Source organism: Populus alba, chromosome 3 (assembly GCF_005239225.2).
Source record: "Populus alba chromosome 3, ASM523922v2, whole genome shotgun sequence".
Classification (NCBI taxonomy): Eukaryota; Viridiplantae; Streptophyta; class Magnoliopsida; order Malpighiales; family Salicaceae; genus Populus; species Populus alba.
Window position 1 is genome coordinate 9,403,126 of NC_133286.1, and position 19,632 is coordinate 9,422,757.

Genomic DNA, 19,632 nt, shown 5'->3' on the forward strand with positions numbered 1-19,632 from the left:
TTATTTTTTTGTATAAATTATATTTTTTAAATTTTATCCTTCAATATTTAATTGGTTGGGAATTGGACTTCGTAGTTTTTCAAGATGAAGTGTTTCCAGTCTAATGACTTGGGTCATGCATTTGAAATGTTAATATGGGTTTGCATTAATTTTTTTTGGATTTTTTTTTTATTTCATCACTTGACATTGACTCTTTTTTTTTAAACTGGACTTTTGATTTTTTTTGTTTTTTTTTTCTATCGAGTTATCTTGATCTCATGACCTAGATTGCGGGTTGGTGGGTTAACAAGATTGTTTCGGGCCTTTTTATAGGGTTACATTTTTTTAAAAAATATTAATATTTTTTCAACCATCTCTTTCAAAATCTTCTCTTTGAAATTAATCTTCACCGTTTTTCCTATTTTGGCTTTTTTTAGGTTATTCCATCAACATGATTCTGGTTATGGGGTTGGGTCGTTTTACCTGGTTTTGATTTATTTTTTTTAGGTACTTTATATCTGTTTTGTTTTTGTTTTTTTTTTTTTTTTTCTAGTTCCATCATTCTACATTTACCTTGTTAGAAAATAGACTTTGTGATTTGCTTTTATTTATTTTATATTAGGATATTCTGTCTTAATTACCTAGATTATATGTTTGTCATTCTAGATTGAATTGACTCATATCGCTATTTTTTTTTATTTTTTTTAACCTAATTTAATGAGAATTGGGCTATATTGTTTTTTTTTTCTTTTGATTTTTTTTCAAGCTATTGTAATTATATATTTTTTTAAGTTAATCTATTTGATATTGTTATCTATTTTTTTATTTAATTAAAATAAAATCAATTTATTTGATTCAATTGGATTTATAATGAAGTAGTATTTTTTTTTTTATTTAGAAGACATTTCCGTATCTAAAGATTATTTTTTATATACAAAAATAATGCTCGCATGAATACATATATCTAATGAAAATCTATTTAACCTCAAAATTTAAAATTCAGAACATACATGAAAGATGATTAAATCAAAACTATATTCAAGTTGTAAGAAACCTCGTAAGAAAATCTAACACGAAAAACTCAAAACGCATTTCTTAAAGAAAAACTCAAATAGTCAATTTTGAAATCCATTTTAACTTTTCTCATAAAAGAAAAAAAAATAAAAGAAAAAAAGACAATGTAGTTTCCTCCGTACAAAAAAAAAAAAAAACAAAAAACTCCTGGGATCCATTCGATGTCTAAGTCACAACCGCCGGTGAATGTGAAAAAACTGATTCACCCACCAAGCCATGTTCTTCCTTCCTTGTCTATTTCTCTTGTTCCGTTGACCCCTGACCCTACCCAGCTTACTACCTACGCACTTACAACCAAATCACACTTTTCACTTCCTTCTCTAAGATTGATCGTATATCTTACTGAAACGACACCACCTCCCTCTCCTCCTCCGGTTACCAAAGCCCGACCACTCTGCTTTTAATTCGATTCCAACAAATAATGGGATGTAATCAGTCGAAGATCGAGAATGAAGAAGCAATATCGAGATGCAAAGAGAGAAAACTGTTCATGAAAGAAGCTGTCTCCGCCCGCAACGCCTTCGCCGCCGCCCACTCTTCCTACTCTATTTCCTTAAAGAACACTGGTGCCGCCCTCAACGATTTTGCCCAAGCCGAAATCCCCCCTCACCTCTCCTCCTCCTCCTCCGAACCCATCCTCATCCAACACTCCTCCCCCTCCTCCACCTCCGCCGCTCCTCTTCCGCCTATTTCCGACGTCCTCCCTCCGCCCCCCCCTGACCACATGGACTTCCAGCCTTTGCAGCGAGCTGTGAGCATGCCGGAGATGAAGATTCAGAAACCGGAGCTGAAGCCGCTTGATGAGCCCATAATTGAAGAGGATGAGACGGAATCTGAAGCTCATGATAATGAGAGATTAGTGAGAAAGAGAAGTATTAGTAGTAGTAACAGAGCAACTTCTGTACAAGAAAATCACCATCAACAGCAACACCACCACCAAGATGCCACCTGGGATTATTTCTTCCCCTCCGTGGATAGCATTCCGGGACCGAGTTTGGCGGAACCAACAGAAATGGAGGAAGATGTGAGGGTGACTAAGGAACAGGTGCAGAGGAAAGTGTTTCAGGAGAGGATGGAGCCACCACCGATGGTGGTGGAGGAGAAGGCGGAGAAGGCCGTGGAAGTTCCGGTTCCGGCTCCGGAGAAGAAGGCGGCTAGGAAGGTGGAAGGAGGGAGGAGGAGTGTGAAAGGGATGAACTTGATGAAGATATTCGAGGATCTTGATGATCATTTTTTGAAGGCATCTGAGAGTGCCCAAGAGGTTTCTAAGATGTTGGAGGCAACGCGATTGCATTATCACTCTAATTTTGCTGACAATAGAGGTAATTGGACTCTGTTTCTTTCTTTTCTCTTACTGTTCATTCACTGTTTCAGAGTTTTGATTGTTTTTCATTTGTTGAATTGTTTTTTATGATGAAATTACATATCACAACATCTGCAGTGATGATTTTACAAAAAATGTTTTTGTAGTAGGATAGTTTGTTTACCAATGGGATGATTCCATTATGTCATGATATTTTAAAGAATAATGTTATGTATCTTGTAGGACATATTGATCACTCTGCAAGAGTGATGCGTGTAATTACATGGAATCGCTCATTTAGAGGTGTTCCTAATCTTGATGATGGGAAGGATGATTTCGACAGAGAAGAGCATGAAACTCATGCAACCGTGCTGGATAAAATGCTGGCTTGGGAAAAGAAGCTTTATGATGAAGTGAAGGTATGATGCAATGTTTATATTCATTTCATTTAACATGAAGCAGCTTTTTGTGTGTTTTGGATTTTTGCAGAGGTTCTTGCCATCTTTTGTTTAACCTATTGAATTGGCCAATGATATATGCTACTTCCTTCTGGTATATGTCTTTAGTAGCTTACAAGATGAATATAAACATCTAGGTGGTAGATACAAAATCAAAGGTTAGAAGGATATGTATTTCATTCATGTCATAATTTTCTAGAGGTGAGATTAAAGGTTTGTTTGGCCCTACTGTGCTTATACATTTATGGTATAAATCAAACCGAATCTAAACAAACTTTGTGGGTTCTGATATACTTTTCCAGGCATGATTAGAGGGCCAAACCACCCCAATTGAACCCCTCTCTTGAAGACACACCCATTGGTACCAAGGTTGAACCTTTTGTGGCCGGAACGTGGCCGACCCAAGCGTTTCTCTCGCCTTTGCCTTTTCCACCAACTTTCTCTCTCCTTCCTCAGCTTTAATTCAAAATGACAGAAAAATGAAGTTTAGTCTTGAATTATAAAAAATGAAAACTTCAAGGATCGAATTGAATTTTTTGGGCAAAAACACTATAGCAGCCCAAAGTGTTTTTTAAGTGGCGTTATAGTGAAATGAACAATAACTTTGAACAGTCTTTTAGTTTATTGTGTAATGTTTAGCCCATAAAAAAAAAATATTAAAATGACTTGTTATTGTGCATGCATAGCCTTATTGAAGCAGAACTACCCTCATACGGAGCTTAGCTAATCTCAATAAAACAGTGAAATTGTTGGTTGTTTGGTTGATGTTATTTTTGCTGAGTTAAATCATAAAGCTTCTGCTTTACAATATGCAGCACTTTTTAATTGTCATCAATGATGAAGTTGATGGTAGCGCAGTTTTTTTTTTTTTTTACCTTATCCATAAAATTAAATGATTTGCTATCTACAATTTCTCAGAATTTCTATCAACATGCAGTCTTTGCATTAGTTCTAAAACTATAAGGAGTTGGTTATTTTTCTGGTTTTGTGGTGGAAGACTGCAGAATGATAGTTCATGTTCTGCTTCTCTTGAGACTTGAAACTATATGTTGGTCTACAGCTGATTTTGTTTTTTCTCTTCCTTTTGTAGAGTACCAATCTGCAGCTACTTCATACCATGTTGTAGATCTAGGGGCCCAACAAAGTTATTTGTGAACAACAACAATTAATTAGTGATATCATCATTTTCCTATATCGTATGTTTGGCATTTTAATCTGCCTACTTGTTTTGACCCCATTCATGCTAACTGGAATAAGTGTGCTGGTGGGTTAAATTTTATCTCCACATGAAACCGCATTTACTTGCTCTGAGTTGAAAACTTGTTGTCAGCATTAATTAAAACTTAAATGCATTATTTGCTAGAGATAAGATTTTCCCTGTGGGCTTTGACTAAGCTTGTTGGTTTCCATTGTTTCTATTTTTTTTGTTGTTTCTTTCATGGTTTATGAGATGAATCTGACATGAAGTTTGGTTGCTGCTGGATAGGCAGGTGAATTGATGAAGTACGAGTATCAAAGGAAGGTTAATTCATTGAATAAGCAGAAGAAAAGAGGTACAAACACTGAATCAATAGAGAAATTAAAAGCAGCTGTAAGCCATCTGCATACAAGATACATTGTAGACATGCAATCAATGGATTCAACAGTTTCAGAGATAAACCGTTTACGTGATGAACAATTATATCCAAAACTTGTTCAGCTTGTTGATGGGTAAGTTGCTTTTTGGAAAAAGAAAAATTAAGCTATATGGTTAAAGCTGCACAGTATCTTGTTTGTTGAAGTAGAAATTCTTATGAGACATTATTCTGATGCATACTTCGGATTTTATGTCCTCAATTATTGTTCTAATTGCTGTTTGAATAATCAGTGCTAATTAGAGACATACGAATGATAATAATTTAAACCTTATGAATAATGTTACAAGGCAAATCAAAATGTCAGGGGTTCCATGGAATTGTATGATTAAGAATGTTTTGGTTCTTACACTTCCAAGTTGGCTAAGGATGAGGTATGCTGAAAACTCGCTTATAAAATTTTAGGTGATTGTTACCATCATAGAGCTTAGCAACATCGTTGCCACTGTGCTTGGAAGGGCTAAGACTAGATTTGTGTACCATGATGGAAAAATATTATGCACTCTCCCTCTCCTCTCTCTCTGTGTAAGATACAGTGAAGGTTGTAGGGTGTGCAAATATTAACAAAAGAAGTAGCACAAAAGAGCACAAAAGATGTGAAGTTGCAGTAAAGTTACAAGTATGAGTGTGAAGGTTGTAGGAAATTGCTGTAATTAGTAACAGAGTTGCTGGAAAGTATAGGATGGATAGAGCAGGTTACCATAAATATGATCTCCTAAATGTTATGTCAACATAGATGTGCGTGGCTTGGATGGCTTTTCCTGCAATCAAAACATATTTTGAAAAAGAGGAGAATTTTGTAGCAAAGGGTGACTATTAATAGAAAGAAGTTACAAATAGTGGTTGTTGAAAAGTTTGTATCAAATACCACAGAAGAGTGTGAGATATTACTAGGTGCAACAGTCTTGCAGATAACAGAGACAGTATTTAAAATGTCATTATCCACCCAAGTATGAGCTGCAAGTATGAGTAAATGTTATCGTTCACATAAATGTCCTTGCTTTTAATATCTTTTGGATCAATCCACCATTAAAACCTATCGAGAGAGATGCTGGTATTATTGAAAGGAAGTGATTTTTGAAAAAAAAAGTGAAAGAAAAGACCAGTGTTGCGAAGTAGTTGAATTAAAATTTCAGAGGATAGAAGAGAAGTCAGAAAGAGGGAGTATTTGGCAAAATTGTAGCATGACCTGTACCTTTAAAATACTGTCTGACCAAAAATCACAAAAGGTGAATCAATATCTTTTCCATCATGTGAATTTGCTAGTTTAGATGGTTTTAAGCTCACTAATGCTGTTGAAGGCTTTTTAGAGAAATGTGGTGAAGGTTGCAGAATGTTGGAAATCACCTAAATTGCTGTAGGAAATTGCAGTTTAGTTCTTAAAGAAGTTTCAGAGAAGAGGAGGGAGGTTGTAGGAAAGTTGCACCAAAATTGTAGGCAAGAGCATATATGTCAATGGAAAGTTGTTGATTGGCAAAAACTTGAAATGTGGTGATGCAGAACCTGGGATAAACAAAAATAACACAAACCCAAGTGTATCAGTTGACTAGAAAATCAGTGGATTCGATAGTCAAAGCAAATCATAACATAGCTTGGATGTGTAGCTATGTGGCCATTCATAAGCACCAAAAGCTAATAGATATAAGACCAAATCCTTACACGAATAGGCAGGCAAATTTGGAAAACCTACTAAGTAGGAAATATAACTCATTTTTTTTAATAAATTCTGCTTTACCTATAAACAGTAAAATGATAATATTCCTAAGAAATTTCAAAAAATCTTGTATAATTATACAAAAAAATTCATATTAATAAAAAAAAAAACTCATAAATTACACTTACCCTCCCTGTTTTCACAAATTACTGTTTACATCCTTGGTGAGTATAAAATAGACTAAATTATAGGATGGTTTAGGATGTAAACTGTTATACGCACTGCAAAGTTTAAGATGTAAACTGTAATTGTTGAAAACATGGAGGGTATGTGTAAAAACAACTAAACTATAGGATGTCAGGGTAATTTTCCCTAAAATAAATAGCAAAGGGAAGAGGTAAGAAACTATTGTGACAGGCTGAAGGTTGTTTAGGATGTAAACTGTTATACGCACTGCAAAGTTTATATGTAAACTGTAATTGTTGAAAACATGGAGGGTAAGTGTAAAAACAACTAAACTATAGGATGTCAGGGTAATTTTCCCTAAAATAAATAGCAAAGGGAAGAGGTAAGAAACTATTGTGACAGGCTGAAGGTTGGATGAAAGGGTGAACTCTAGAATATTTTTCATCTTAGATTACCCCCAACAATCGTTGCATGTAGTTCTCTGAATGGATGTGATTGATTTAGATGGTTCAAGATTACAAAGGTTGCTAAATATGTCAACTCAAACTCACTGCTCCTCTCTTTTGTTAACCTGTCCCTTTTTTGGAGCTGTGCCTTTTATAAAATGAAATTCAAGTTGATCTTCACTTACCTTTTATCATATTGAAATTGATTTCATATGTGCATTCTTTCCTCATTCTGGCCATTTTTATGTTGGCATTATCTAATCCATGAGTGCTTCCTTGTTCTGGGTACACTCACTCACTACTTGAAGTTTGGAATGTCTCATATGGTGTTTTGTCCCTTCCACCTGTTAATGCTTTTGGATGGTTACCTGGCATGGTATGACAACCTGCATTTCTTTGATTGCATATCCTTCCTGTTGTCACCTCATGTGCCAGGCTTGCCTGTTGTTGTCTTTGTCAAATGCATTGCTTGAAGCTCTAAGAACCATGAAGGAATATTTGTGCTGTAGAATTGTTCCTTCAATTTGATAGGCGTGCCTGATGTTTGAACATTTGATGCACTGAACTTTAGCTTGGTTGTCATATTATTCTATTCAACTGTACAGCAAACTGAGATCCCCCCCTCTCTTGTGGTGCTCTCTGTGATATTACTGGCAATAGTTTAACTTCTACTGAGTTTTGCGTTTCTGCTGATTTCTGTTTCCCTTGTTTCCATGTTTGCATCATTTAATAGTGTTTGTAGGCATGAAACATTGAGTTGCATGCTTTTAACTTTTTTTTCTTAAAAAAAAAACTACAGAAAAAGAAAAGGCAGTTTTAGCTTGAATCCTGGATAATATTTTCTGCAATTTCCATGCTAAATCCATACTTTGTTCAACCACAAATTAACTCTCGTATGGGTTTCAGGATGGCCACAATGTGGAAAACCATGCTAGTTCACCACGAGGACCAGTCTAAGATTGTAAATGCCCTGAGATTTTTGGACATTTCACAATCCTCCAAGGAAACTAGTGAGCACCACCATGATCGCACCTTTCAGCTATTGGTTGTTGTGCAAGAGTGGCAGTCACAGTTTTGTAAACTTATAGATAATCAGAGAGCGTACATAAAGGCCCTGAACAGTTGGCTAAAGCTGAACCTCATTCCCATAGAGAGCAACTTGAAGGAAAAAGTTTCTTCTCCACCAAGAGTTCGGAACCCTCCCATCCAGCCCCTTCTTATTGCTTGGCATGATTTTTTGGACAAACTTCCTGATGAGGTTGCAAGAACTGCTATAAATAATTTTGCTGCTGTAATTCATACAATCCTGCAGCATCAAGAAGAAGAGATGAAGTTGAAAGAGAAATGTGAGGAAACAAGAAAAGAACTTTCCCAGAAGACAAGGAAATATGAAGACTGGTGGCGTAAGTATATGCAGCAGAGAACACCTGAGGAATTGGATCCTGAAAGGGCAGAAGACAATTCTCATAATGATGCTATTGCAGAGAGACAGTCTGTTGTGGATGCAGTGAAGATCCGCTTGAAAGAGGAGGAAGAAGCCTATCGGAAGCAGTGCCTTCAGGTGAGGGAGAAATCTATGGCAAACCTTAAAACTCGCTTGCCTGAGCTCTTCAGGGCCATGTCTGAGGTTGCTCATGCATGTTCAGAAATGTACAAGAACTTGAGGTCTATATCACAGGCACATCGCGGTAATGCAAACTAGTGTGTTAATAATATAGGATTTAATGTTTTTGTACACTTTCTTGTATACCATGCAAATGAATACCCAAAGAAAGTACAGTATCTATATATTGCTTGTATTATTTGTTGTAAAATCAATAGTTGTACTGGAATTTTGCATTGAACAAGCCCCGAAAATCATGAATGCATTCATAAATTTGTTGAGTTTCAACTTGGAGTTGTTATTACTTAATAGTTCCTTACTGTTACGAACATGGATGGCATGCGTTTATGATGTTGAATATTTATCTTACAGTAGGCCCAAGAAATTCTGCTAGCCAGCATGGCATGATAATGGAAGAAGTCTAGTTGACTCGTAAGCAAAACATCGCAACCTAGAGTCAGATTATCTGTGTACTAGCTATTGCAAAAGTTATATCTGATGGAATAATGCAAGTTGTTCCTTGGATTGGAAATGTTCATTTAAGTACAAACTGTCTGTGTGGATGTGTTTTTATTTTTTAGAAAATGATTTTTAAAAAATGATTTTTTAAACTATTTTTATGTATTTTTTATCATTTAAAAAATTTGATTAACAAAAATATTTTTTTCTCAATGAAAAACACTTACTTGTCAAAGAAAAATTTAGTTTAATTTTCAGTATTTTCATTTTATTTTGAGCGAAAAATACTTTTTAGAAGTTGTGAAAAATTTAAAAATATTATATTATTTGCTAATTATGTTAAATTTGATCCTCAAACTTTTGATTGTATATATTTTATTTGAATTTTTTTTTCAAATTCATCCCTTAAAATTTGATTTAATTTGGTTTTTCTATTAACTTTAATCTTTGTTTTTATGATTTTTATTTACTTTTCTCTTATCATTTTTTAAATTGAAATTTGTTATCTATCAAATTTGATCTTTATTTTTTCGATTGTTATTTATTTTATTTAAAATATTTATGAAATTATAATTATAATTATGAATTATAATTATTTTAATTTCATCATCTTTTAATTTTTTTATTTGTAGATTTGTTATCTATTATTTTGATTATTATTTATTTTATTTGAGATAATTTATGAAATCAGATTTTTTTCAATTTTATTCTCATTTAACCTTTTAATTTGTAAGATTTGTTCCTTATTATTTTAATAAACTTAAAAAAAATAAAATATTAATAAGCTATTTTGAGCTAATTTTTCATATAACATAACTGAACACTAAAAAATACTTTTTAACTTACTTTTCATGACACTGTTAAACATAAAAAAACAAATAGGACTTGGCATCAATGAGTTTCCCTTTTCTGCTGCCATTCCTTGCCCACATTTCAAAACTAGAAAGATGAAGTTCCATACCTATAATGCCTTGAAACAGCTCAAGTTGAATTTTATAAACAAATAATATATCCTTCCTTACAACGAGCTTATGTACAAATACTGAAACAGAAAGTTGTGAACTATCAAGAATTTTTTTCAAATCCCTTCCGGGCTTGCAGTAATTGCTTATGTAGGACTCTTTGATGAGGGATGTTAACCAGAGCAACAGAATAGATTTCTTGTCCTCCTTTCGGTTTCATTATTCAGATTCACCCCAGTGGACTTTGAAGGGTAAGCCCTTGCCAATCTCTTAGCTGCAAATGGTAGAAAATAGAACGAACCTTCTGAGAATCTTAAATCAACTCTTTGAAAACAAGCACAAAGGAAGGTAGATGCAAAATGCAGATGTCCCGTAATAAATAGTTTACATCCCTGCTCTGTTGAATATGTATCCGAGGTGTGATTATTGATGGAGGAAAATCAACTAAGTCATGTCAGATATGAAGATAATTTACTGCCTTCATTTTGCCAGTTTAATGGGATCATAGCTTTCTCTTGCGATAAACAAATTTAATTACCTATTTCATAGAAAAGCTCGTTAATATTCTGTGCAGTTTTTGCAGATGTTTCCATGAAGAACATCCCATTCTCTTGAGAGAATTGCTCACCGTCCTGTAATTATAATAGAAAAGAAAAATAGATGAAATGATGAATGTATGAATTTTCTCATGTACAAATCAACTTTAAGTCTTTAGATCAGAAACGGATGTTGATGCCTTATCGTATCAACATAAAATAGAGTTCTATACTATGAAACCTGTAACTATTATTTAGGTGATGCCGTAAACAGAAGTTTCTGCAGATACCTCACTCCGCACCTCTCTCTTCGAGTCCAAATCCAATTTATTTGCTACTAATGCCATAACCACATTAGGATTTCCTGGAAATAGTAATACGAGAGAAAAAGTTGTAAATCATGGATAAAATATAGCAAAATGATCACCCTACAAGCAACTGTGCTTGTGAACCTTGATATGCTGCATAGAGATCACAATGTATCGGTACAGGATACAAGCAGAAACAAAAATGAGATTCAGGTTTTATTTGAAACAGAGCCTCCACGAGCCAATGAAAAGGAAGAAACAAAGTTTTCTGCGTGCGCTTAAACATACTTTGCTGAAGGCTTTAAACTGATAGCCTTACCTTGTCTTTGCAGCTCTTGAACCCACCTTTTGGCCCTAACAAATGTATCCTGTAGCAAAACATCAACGCATATCAAGAGCGTTACAGAAAGTGAGTATCAAACAAATCAAAGTAGTATTAAAGCAGGAGTCTATGGAGTTTGAATATTCCTAGTGATTGTGTTTAGAATTGGTGGAATATGTTAAAAGTCGATGTTGAACGTTCTATTGGGAAAGGTAAGCTCATATTTTTGTGGTGGGACATACAGCACCCGCATGGAGCTTCAATTAAAGAATGACATGAAATTTTAAATGGAACAGGTCTCCCTTCAAATGCCAAGGTATCTGATTTGGCCTCATTAAGGTCAGATGCTGCTGTGATTAGTATTCAAGGTTCTATTTATGGAATTATCTACCTCGAGGGATGGAATTGAAGACTGTATTACTTGGAAAGGCTCTTCTGATGGGGTAATTTCATGTAAAGGTGCATGGAAGAAATAGAGGCCGCATTGTTGCTTGGCAAGAACTCATTTGTGGAACAATGGGGAAGAAGCATCGATGCCATGTATACTCTATACAAGCAAGCTTCAGTAGACAGAAATCACTTATTTCTCCTACAGCATTACAAAAGGAACTTGGCAGTGTATTTTGCAGAAAAGTGGTGTTCAAAAGCTAGGGGGAGATTGGCAAACAGAATTGGCTTGGGCTATCTCTTCTCTGCAGAAAAAAATGTGTCAATTTAGTTTTGCTCAGATATTTTGGTGCTCCTACATTTACTATGTTTGGAAGGAGAGAAATAGAAGAGTTCATGGGGGGGGGGGAAGGAAGCTGAGACCTCTGCTATTGTGAATGATATTCTTAGATTAGTCCAGTTGAGACTTTATAAGACTAAGCTTCTGCAATAAGTTCTTAACCCCAAATACTCTCTTTGTATGTAAACTGTACAAACTTGTAGCAGATTCTGCTTAGTTGATTTTGATTAATGTAAGTTTCATTAATCAGAAAACAAATTTTTTTTTTTTTTAATCAAATTCAATGCGGTAGTGGAGCTATTGAGGCTCAACAGCACCACCCTCAACAAGGCAAAATGACAATAATTATTACCGCAAGAAGCAAATTACCAAGTACAAACCCCAAGAGCTTAAGAGATCCTTACCATGCTGGAAATATCATACACAATAACAGCTGCTGCTGCCCCGCGATAGTACATAGGAGCCAAGCTATGGTATCTTTCTTGCCCTGCTGTATCCCAAATATCAAACTTCACAGTTGCTTCAGTTAATGATAATATCTGTGTAAAAAAAGCCGCTCCTATCGTTGGTTCCTGAACATAGATAGAGAGGCACAATATCCCATCAACCAAGAGCAAACACAAAATCAATTGGCAATCTGAAAAAAATATCATGTTGAAGAAAACATCAGACGAGCGTTTAAAGAATTAATTACCTGGTGATCGAAGAACTGGCCCTTCACAAACCTTAATACCACACTGGTTTTCCCAGTTCCCATATCCCCCAGAAGCACCTAAAAAACATCAAGCTAGTAAATATTGTACTATCACCAAGATCAGCAGAGAGAAAGGGTCAATCAGGAGAATCATTAAGAAGTGAATCGGTTATCAAATCGAGAAGATAAAAGGGTCATAAGACATTTTCTAGGTTATACCGACCAGCTTAGCTTGTATGATCTTGTTGCCAGGTCTTGCCATTGGACATGCGTACGCTTAATTTGATCAATCTCTAGAACCCAAGACCAGATTTCACCTTCTATCTTACTAATTCAAGCTCCCTAAAGATGGTAATATGCTGTCCGAAATAAAAAAGAAGAAGAAGCAACAACTGTCTGATTTATCAATGACCATTTAAGACATAGAACAGCAAGAATGGTAGGTTTGTTCGAAAACAGTCTACATGTTTAGCTTTGACTGGTAGTTGTTCCATTTACTACTATTCCCCCCCTCTCCTTCGCCGGGCACAACATTATTAGGCGCAGCCCAGACCAGCCCATAGCAGAAGCATGATGTCTTGCAGAGTCGTAGCCATGAGCCATGAGACTAGTTTAATACTTTAATTTGCTGTACCTGTTATTTGGAAATGAATTCCATTAATTTACGCCATATATTTTAAGGAAAGATACCTATCATATATTATATTTATATATAAAATTAAAGGAGGTCGGTGCAGCATTTTGCATAATAAAATTACTATTTTATTCCTAAACAATTTTAATGCCAGGTAATTTCATAAGTCATTATAATAATCTCATATTTTAATGATACAGTTAAATTACATTAATTGTTTTCTTTCTATTTAATTATTTTAAGTGGGCATTCTTGATTTTTTATGTTTTTTAAATGCTAGAATTACTAAATTAACTCTAAAATCAAAATTTCTAAGATTAATTTTTAATTCAAAGTTTTATAATATTTAAAATTACACCTTCAATGTTTTGATTTTAAATTTTAACTCTTAATCCTTTTATCAAAATTTAAATTTTTTTTTTAATTATTTGATCCATAATTTTGATTTTTTTTTCTTCAAGTTTGGTCATCATTCTTTTGATTTTTATCTTTAATTTTGATTCTTTTATTAGTTTGGTGTTTCTTTTTTATTTTTCCATTTGATTTAAAATTTTAGGTTATTTTTTTTATTTTCTAGGAATCAGTCCAGGATAAATACCGGTTAAGTGTCAAATAGATTGACCCGAATTAATCCAAATTAAATAACTTTTTTTATTTTATAAAAAAATAAGAATAATATTATTTTTAACTTGGTGTTGACTGGATTTACCTATAAACCAGAAGCATGATGTCTTGCAGAGTCGTAGCCATGAGACTAGTTTAATTTGCTGGACTTGTTATTTGGAAATGAATTCCATTAATTTACGCCATATATTTTATGGAAAGATACCTATCATATATTACATTTATATATAAAATTGAAGGAGATCGGTGCAGCACTTTGCATATATTATATTTATATATAAAACTAGAGGAGGCCGGTGCAGCCAGCATTTTACATAGTAAACTAGAGGAGGTCGGTGCAGCTTTACATAGTATACCTAGAGGAGGCCGGTGCAGCCAGCATTTTACATCTTAATTATGAGATTACTATAATTTCACAAGTCATTATAGTAATCTCGTATTTTAACAATACAGTTGAATTATTTAATTTTCTTTGAAAGTTCTTTTATTTAATTATTTTAAGGGGTATTCTCGGTTTTTTATATTTTTAAATGCTGGAATTACTAAATTAACCCTAAAATCAAAATTTCTAAAATTTTCATTAAGGAGTGTTTTTGTCATTTTCTATAGGTTTTTATGTTATTATTAAGTTAAGTTAGGGATGATACAATCTTTTTCTTTTTTAAAATATTAAATAAACAAGCTACTAGTACATATATAACATGTAGGGCAGCTCTATGATTTTTAAGAGGTGCGCGAGTCGTTGTTCGGTAAAAAAACACCAACTTATACCATGGTGTTTGAAGCTGCACTACACTCTCTTCTACATGGGGCGCCACATGTGGTGTTTTAAAGGATGGTTTCACTTTGATTGCCCTTTCATTTTCTTTTTCTATTCTTAATTTGTTTTCAATTTTATCTTTGGATTCATAATCTTAATTTTTTTTTTTATTTCTTCAAGTTTGGTCCTCAATTTCTTGATTTTTATTTTTAATTTGGATTCTTTTGTGTGTTTTTTTTTTATAAAAATTTTACCTTCAATTAAGATTTTGATGATATTTTAAGTTATGCCCTCAATGTTTTGAGTTGATTCTTAACCCATTTATCAATTTGATTTTTACAATTTAATTCTTGAATCCATAATCTTGGTTTTTTACTTTTTCAAACTTGATCCTCATTCTCTTAATTTTTATTTTTTATTTTAGATTCTTTTGTTAATTTTATTTTTCTTTTTAATTTTACCCTTTAATTTAAAGTTTTATGATATTTAAGGTTAAACCTTTAATATTTTGATTTTAAATTTTCACTCTTAACTCTTTTATCCTTTTTTTTTTCAATTTCATCATTGAATCCATAATTTTGATTTTTTTTAATTTCTTCAAGTTTAGTCATCATTCTCTTGATTTTTATTTTTATTTTGATTCTTTAGTTAGTTTGGTGTTTCTTTCTTATTTTTCCATTTGATTTAAAATTTTAGGTTGTCCTCTCATTTTTCAAGAATCAATCTAGGGCAAGTACCTGTCATGTGTCATATGAATTGACCTAAGTTAACCCAAGTCAAATGAATTTTTTTACTTGATAAAAAAGTGAGGATGACATTATTTTGAAAAACAATGAAGGAAAATAATTAATTATTTTTGACTCGGTCTTGACGGAGTTTGCCTCGGGTAAACCAGGTCACAGGTCAACTCGTGTTTTGATAGTAATTCCCCTTAAATTTCTTTTGAAACGTGACCCGTCCTAAGCTCATGGGTCAACCCATTATTTTTGCCTTTTATTGATTTATTCCATTCACATGATCTTTCTCGTGAGTTTTGGTGAGCTTACATGGATTTACTTGTGCTTTGTTTTTTTAGACTTCTTTTAATTGATTATTTATTTATTTATTTCATCCTTATATGTTTGGATTCTTGGGGATTGGACATTGTAATTTTTTCAATTGTTTTTTATAGTGTCAAGTCATGATTTTTTTTTATTCTTTAAAATACATTATTCGTGCTTGAGTATCACTTTTTTATATTATAAAAAATTCATCTTGGTCACTAGCAAAGTGCAGGTTACCTATCTAGTACAAAATTTTCTACGCATCACTTATAACATAATGACTCAATATTTTTTTTTCTTTTTAGACTAAGGGATATATATTTTTTTTTATGCTTAGAGAGTAGGTATATTCTCATATCACTTTTCATGTATTTGAATAAAATTTACCTCGATATAAAAAGCAATTTATCTATATCAGAATTAGAAAGTCTAAGAAACATAATAACAAAATGAACTACTGAGATAGAAAAAAAATTAAAACAAAGCAAAATGTTCTTAATAGTTGAGCATTTTAGTAGATTGTGTTATACACACACATACACACAACACATGCACACTTTTAGGCACTGTTTAGAAGTGTGGTTAAACCACAATTTATCAAATTCTTGATTTTATTTTTTGTAAAAGCTTTATATTAATATTTGTTTAGTGTTTTTTTTTTTATCATTTTGATTTGTGCTAATATTGAAAATTAAAACAAATAATATAATTTTGATGTATTTTCAAGTGAAAAACACTTTAAAAAGTAACATTTATCAAATTTCTAACCAGGTTAGTGTATTTCAACAAAAGCATAATAGTAAAATTTCAAAAAACCCTTCTATAAACAATAAAAGTTTCATTATTTTTTTTACCAAAACTTCTCTCATCATGCACAAGACATCCCAAATCTCTTTAGGGTTGGGTTATATTTCCCCTTTCTAGGGTTTTTCATTTCATTTTTTTTTAATATTACTTCTCTTATTACTTTTTATCCCTTTTTTAGGGTTTTTCATTTCACAGGTCAACTCTTTTTATGAGAGGAAATATTATGGATTAAAAAAATATTCCTTATTTTTCATCATTTAATTATTATTTTTTCTTTGATTGTTCCTTGTGTATTAAACTAATTTGGGATTGAACTTGATTATTTATTTTGTTTCTTGACTATTCGAGGTGTTAAGAAAGAAAAATGACTCTTGAATGGAGCTTGATTTGTAATAAATAAATAAATAAAATTAAACTATAACAATTAAAACAGTGGGACCTAATCTTAAACAATGAACAAGTATCGAGCCCCTTTTCTTACAAACATCAAGGACTAAATTGAATTGCATGGTCAGGGGAGAGATTTAACCTTTTTTTAGCCCCTTGTTTTTTTTTTTTTCAATTCGACCTTTTTACATTCAGTTTTTTCAAAATTGGACTTCACAATTCATTTTGGATGCCTAATTATGTAGATCACACAATATCAAGAAAACAATCCCAACATATGTTTGATGCTTGGTTTTGCAAAATAAAATATAACTTTATTGATATAACATAACTAAGGCTTGACGAATCATATTTGAAAGAAAAAATAGCCATTCCAAGGACCGAAAAAAACAGAGAAGGCAACTTGGCTCCATAACACCATTTGTTTGTGTTAGAATCATCATGACATGATCTTTCTAGTTGTGGGGTGTATGTCCATGATAAATCGATGATGAGGCTCTGATGTCATTTTCTTTCTTTTCCTTCTTTTTTCTCCTTCCTCACCTCAAAAATTGTGCTAGGATACCAAAGTTGAAAGGTGTCATGTTATTTTATTTTTATATCAAATTTGATCAATTTTTTTATTGATGTTTGTTTTGTTCCAAATCCTTTTTTAAATTGATTTTTTTTAATTTTATCCCTTAAAATTTTATTTTATTTAATTTTTGTATGAAATTTTATTCTCATTCTTTTAATTACTAGTTGTTTTGTTTTGGATCAATTTCTTATTTTTTCCATTTTAAACCTCAACATTTGGTTTTATTTTATTTTTATGTCAAATTTGATCCTCATTCTTTTGATTGCTATTTTTTTTATATATATTTTTTTTATTGATTTTGTTTTTTAATTTCATCACTCAATATTTGGTTAATTGATAATTTAACTTCGTGAGTTTTTTAAAATTTTCTTCTATGGGGTAATCTTGGCTTTGTGACCCAAGTCTTGAGTTTGAAAGATTAGCTCAAGTTGACTTTGAGTTTTTAGTTCTTTTTGTATTTCTTTTAATTTTTCATTAAATAGTAGGTTGATTAAAGATTGGATTTCGTGGGTGTTGTAATTTTCTTTCTATAAGGCTATTATGATATCATTGGAAACACATATATATATATATATATATATATATTAAAATGAAAAATACATCGGGGTTAGATCCAATTTTTTATTTTTTGAAATGTAATAAACAAAAAATATTCAAGAACTACTAACCATGTTTATCAATATAAAGTCTTTTTAATCATTATCAAAATCTTATGTATACTAGACATATTTTTTAAATATTGACTTGGTAATATATTGGATGATATTTGTTTTTTTAAAATATTGACACATCAACATATTAGATTGATCTAGGTGAACCCATCAAACTGGTGACTCACGTCAATTGATTATGTTGATGTCTCAGTGTAACAAAAAAATGTCGTGTTAACCAATTAAACTTGCAACTAGACTTATGAGACTATGATAATTTCATAAAAAGTAAATTAAAATAAATCGTGAAGTTTAATTTTCAATCAACCTAATATTGAAAATATAATATAAGTTTTAGAAAAGGATAAAAAAAGTTAGAAGAAACAAAGCCCATGCTTGACAAGCCAAGTTTATGTGTATGAGCCTGCTTTTTTTTCTTTATTAAACTGGGCAGATGATACATTGTTTACAACCTAAATTCTAACCACCATAAAAGGGGCCAAAAAACCATGAAGGTGATTTTAGAGCCAATAAATCTATTTTAACTATTTTTGTTAAAAAAAAACACATAAAAGCACCTAATAAAACTTTTAAAAAAAACCCATTTATTGTTTCAAAAGAACCTCACAATCAATAAAAAGCCTAAAATGATCTCGAACTAAAAAACCTTCCTAAATCTAGATCTACCTTTTCAGGTAAGATGAAGGTAAAAAAAAAAAAAAAAACCTATGTGAAACTCCCCAATCGAATATAATATTTTGACACCAAGATCAAATTTTTTAGTGGCTAGAATTGGCCAACCAAAAACTTTTTGTCTTTTATCATGTTTTTCTGCCACCCTTTCTCCCTAGCTTAAGGACTGAAATGAAATGGAAATGAAGTACTGGACTAAAACATAAAAATATGATAAAACATGGATTAAAAATGAAAACAATTGAAAAAGAAACTTGGGTCATGAAAAATCTCTAATACAATATTTAAAAAAAATAGAAATTTGTTGAGTGTCAATTTTGGTCCCTAAACTTATAATTATGTTTAATCAAGGAAATGAAAGTTAATTTTGTAAAATTAAGCATTGACTTAACTCTAGAACCTGATTTCAAATTCATTAGGAACCCTCAAGAAGTCAAGAAAAGGTAAACATCAATCCAATGAGACCAAATCTCCAAGGATCATATAACAAAAATAATAAAAAAAAACCAAAATGAAAAAAATAAAAATAAAAAAAATTAAGGGAAAATACCACTCCAATTCATAGTGTTTTGAGTATGGGTAATCATTGTTTTCCCTATACCTCTTAGTTTTTTTTTCCTCCTTAATTAGCACTATACTTTCTCTTTCTTTCTTTGGAAGGTTAATCCTTTTATTTGTATTTTATTCAAAATCTTAATAACTAGTAATTTTGCAAGCATCTTCTATCTTTTTCATTATATTCATGAAATGATTTATCATTATCTCATGGGAACTTTATTCTTGACCATGTTGTCATTATTAAACCTAAGATTTAGTTGCAATTCAAATGGGTATTTGATAAAAAAAAAAAAAAATATTTTGTCTCATTCTTTTTCTACCTTTTATTTTACGCTATCTCAAGTCAAGGTTAGGCTTAATTGGGTAATCTCGGTCACTTGGGTTTTGATAGATCTTGACTAATATCTTATCTAGTCCAATAGCAAACCTATCTTGGTCTACATCCTATATCATCAGGTTTTTAGATAATTTATCAATAATCTATCAAGTCAGGTCAAGTTTAACTATTATAACATAAAGTACACGTGATGTTGAGTCTAATAGCAATATTGTGA

General features: G+C 32.1%; 2 protein-coding genes across 2 annotated transcripts; one reads left to right on the forward strand and one right to left on the reverse strand.

The window, feature by feature from the left end:
• The first annotated feature begins 1,165 nt into the window (after nucleotides 1–1,165).
• LOC118037921 (protein ALTERED PHOSPHATE STARVATION RESPONSE 1) lies at nucleotides 1,166–8,625 on the forward strand. Its single transcript, XM_035044083.2, has 4 exons — nucleotides 1,166–2,375; nucleotides 2,600–2,775; nucleotides 4,301–4,524; nucleotides 7,641–8,625. The coding sequence occupies exons 1-4, from the start codon at nucleotides 1,475–1,477 to the stop codon at nucleotides 8,434–8,436; spliced, it is 2,097 nt and encodes a 698-aa protein (XP_034899974.1). The 5' UTR covers nucleotides 1,166–1,474; the 3' UTR covers nucleotides 8,437–8,625.
• A 1,138-nt stretch (nucleotides 8,626–9,763) lies between these two features.
• Nucleotides 9,764–12,938, reverse strand: LOC118037922 (ras-related protein RHN1). The gene is made up of 7 exons (XM_035044084.2): nucleotides 12,569–12,938; nucleotides 12,346–12,423; nucleotides 12,056–12,223; nucleotides 10,922–10,970; nucleotides 10,585–10,658; nucleotides 10,297–10,390; nucleotides 9,764–10,032 (listed from the first exon to the last, which is right to left on the reverse strand). The coding sequence occupies exons 1-7, from the start codon at nucleotides 12,605–12,607 to the stop codon at nucleotides 9,932–9,934; spliced, it is 603 nt and encodes a 200-aa protein (XP_034899975.1). The 5' UTR covers nucleotides 12,608–12,938; the 3' UTR covers nucleotides 9,764–9,931.
• Nucleotides 12,939–19,632: the final 6,694 nt, after the last annotated feature.